This window comes from Pediculus humanus, genomic scaffold, assembly GCF_000006295.1.
Source record: "Pediculus humanus corporis 1103172107370 genomic scaffold, whole genome shotgun sequence".
NCBI classification, from domain to species: domain Eukaryota; kingdom Metazoa; phylum Arthropoda; class Insecta; order Psocodea; family Pediculidae; genus Pediculus; species Pediculus humanus.
In genome coordinates, this window is record NW_002986998.1 from 58,789 (window position 1) to 61,967 (window position 3,179).

At 22.2% G+C, this 3,179-nt stretch overlaps 1 protein-coding gene across 1 annotated transcript in view; it reads right to left on the reverse strand.

The window, feature by feature from the left end:
* Positions 1–374, reverse strand: part of Phum_PHUM011520 (DNA-directed RNA polymerase II subunit J, putative) — a gene marked incomplete at both ends in the record, with an annotated part of 857 nt that extends 483 nt beyond the window's left edge. Inside the window, one exon of the mRNA XM_002422716.1 lies at positions 322–374. Within this exon, the coding sequence (XP_002422761.1) occupies positions 322–374 (53 nt within the window). The remainder of the gene's footprint in view (positions 1–321) is intronic.
* Positions 375–3,179: the final 2,805 nt, after the last annotated feature.

The window sequence follows — 3,179 nt, forward strand, 5'->3', positions numbered from 1 at the left end:
AATTTATAGTTTTCTAAGAAAAAGATTGAAAAAAGTTTTTATCAGCACTGCTTATTGAAATAATTGTTTGTAAGTGTATAGGTTAGGTATGAAATTATTTATTTTTTTAAATTGAATAATTACTAACATTTAACAATAATAATAATAATTAAATTCTTTTAAAATAACTACGGGATAATAACTAAACAACAATTTTATTTGAGGATTTTACCTGCATTATTTCAGAGTCAAATGTGTTATGTAAACAAATAATCAAAAATAAGGAAAAAAAATATATAAAAATATTAATTTAAAAATAAATATGAATAAAATAAAACATACTTTTTTTCTCCGTCAAACAAAAGGAAAGATTCAAATGTTGGCGGAGCATTCATTTTCTACGAATAATTATTTGTAATAATTTATTTTTTACACATCAATTGTATGAATAAGTAAGCTTTTAGTAGCCCATCCGGGGGCAGAAGATTCAGCGCTGCCAACTATTGAACTTTTATTAGTTTTCTCAACCGAACGATTCGACTTTATTTTATTGCTTGTTTAAAATTTAATTTATACGATTAAAAAAAAAAAGTTATTATTATTTTATTTCGCAGTGTCGTTTCATCATTATCATCATCATCATCAGAGAAATATATTAAAATATAATATAATCGTTATAAATCAATAAAATTATTTATATTATTCAATATAAATCGGCATTATTTAAATAAGGTAAGAATATAAGTTTAAAACTTTACAAGTGTTTTTTTTTTTTTTCATTTTATTTATTTTTAATAATCCAATCAAAAGTTTAATTATACATTATAGATTTTAATTTTACGTTTTTTTATATTTAATTGATAATCTTTAAAATAATAAAATAAAATTAATATTATTTATTAAAAAACCGTGAAGGCTATTTTACAAATAAAAAAAAAAAAAAAGTCCAAGTAGTGAAAGGACGTTGCGCCCACTCTTAAGGTGTAGGTTTAACTTGTCGCAATCCATGTGAAATAATTTATAATAAAATCTTATAATGGCCAATATCATCATTATATTATTATTATTATTATTATTAATTCACATCATTAAAAATGTTGAATGAAAAAAAAAAAAAAAATTAAATTTAATAAGGTTGTCAATAACGCATAATAAAAACTCACGCGTATTACACGCGATTTTACGCAATTTTATTAGAATGAATTAAAAAAAAAAAAAAAAAATTTTATTTATTTATTTATTTATTATTATTATTATTCTGCCACCGGCATATAAAACTTTTTTAATTTGCTTGATTATTATCATTATTATTACTTGATATCAAAGTATTGTTATTTAAATAAATATTAATCCATCATTGATCGGTTTTAGATAAATGGAGAGCAACAATAGTGATGTAAAAAGTAAAAAATCAAGAGAATCTGACCTTCTTCAAAGGACTCCTCCTCCTCCTCCTCCTTCGGAAAAAGTAATGTTGCATAATAATAATAATAATAATAAAAATACAATAAGTAAAAACAACAAAGAGGAAAAGGGGAAAAGATTAGATGGAAAGAAAATGTTATTTTTAAAAATGCCAAATTCTATAAAAAAAAACAACACAACCACCAACAACAACAACAACAGCCACAGCAACAGCAACAAACACAATCAACCTGATGCTAATGTAAGTTTTATTATTATTATTATTACTATTATCATTTTTTTTCTAAAAAATTTCTTGCGTGATTAATAATATTAAAATTATTATCTTGTCATGGGGGTCTCTTAATCTCATTTTTCATATTATTTATATTTAAATAATTAATTAATAAAAAATAAATCCTTATCATTTAACTGACATGAAACCAAAAAAAAATTAAAACAATTCAACAAGTGTTTTGCATTATTATTATTATTATTATTATTGGTCGTTGGTATCATAGGCAATGATATAATTTAATGTGTTTAAAATGTGTTTCATTAATTTTGACATTAATAATTAATTGTTTGGTGTTAAGTTATTTAACGTGTCAAAAGGTCAATTTTAATTTTACATTAAATTAAAATTAAACTTTTTTTGCACATGTGTTAAAAAAAAAATTCACATTCGTCCATTATTTAGTAGAATCCATATTGCAAAATAAAAAATTTTTTTTATTTTAGTTATTTAAATTTAGAAAATGCATTTTTATTTTTTTTTTGTGTTGCACACACACGCTCGCGCACTCACACACTCACGCACAACGCATTAATTATTTAATTCTAAAAAAAAAAAATGTTTGTTTTGTTTTTGTTATTGCAAATCTCGTCCAAAAAATTTTTAAATTTTATTTTTAGTAACAAAGGTAAAATGAATTTTCCCTAAGGTGAAAATAATAATAATAATAATTATTATATATTTGTTTATAGAATATTTCCCAACAAAAATTTGTCCTCGTTATTATTTTAAAAAAAAAAAAAAGTTATTTTTAAAATTTTAATTTCTTATTAGTTTTTCTCAGTTTTGTTGTTGTTGTTATCGTCGTCGTCGTAGTTTTTTGTTGTTGTTGTTGTTGTTGTTATTGACGTCTTCTTAGTTTTTTTTTTATGAATTTTTCAAATGTAATCAGAAAATTTTGTTTTGATAACGTTAATTATTTATTATTGAGAATCGAATTTCCGGTATTGTTAATGCATCACATAATTTTTTTCTCAGGTGTGTGTTTGTGTTTGTGAGTTTTCTTTGAATCCTTTTTTTTTTTTTATCAGATGGGTTAGGAATTATATTTCAAACATTGATTTTATTATAACGATATTATAACTAACAAACATAACATTTTGTATACAACATTTCACGACATGGAAATTTAATATCATAAAAATAAACATTTTTCCCTTTTTATTTATTTCATATAAATAAATCCCCATAAATATATATACATAAATCCGCGTGCATGCGTTTACGTGGAAAAAAAAAAAAAAACTCTCGAGCAGACGACATTTGTTATTTCAAGGAAAAATTAAAATAATTATAAATACTTGTATATATATATATATATTTATATCCGCGTACGTATAATAAGGGGGCTTGGCTGGGAGGATTACCTGAACGGTAGCAATAAGGAAAAAAAAAATATTTATCCTCCATTTATTTTGTTTTAAATATTTTTTTTTTTTATATTTTATTATTAGCCGTGAGGGTTTTTTTGTAAAATGAAGCTTATAATTATAAAAACATT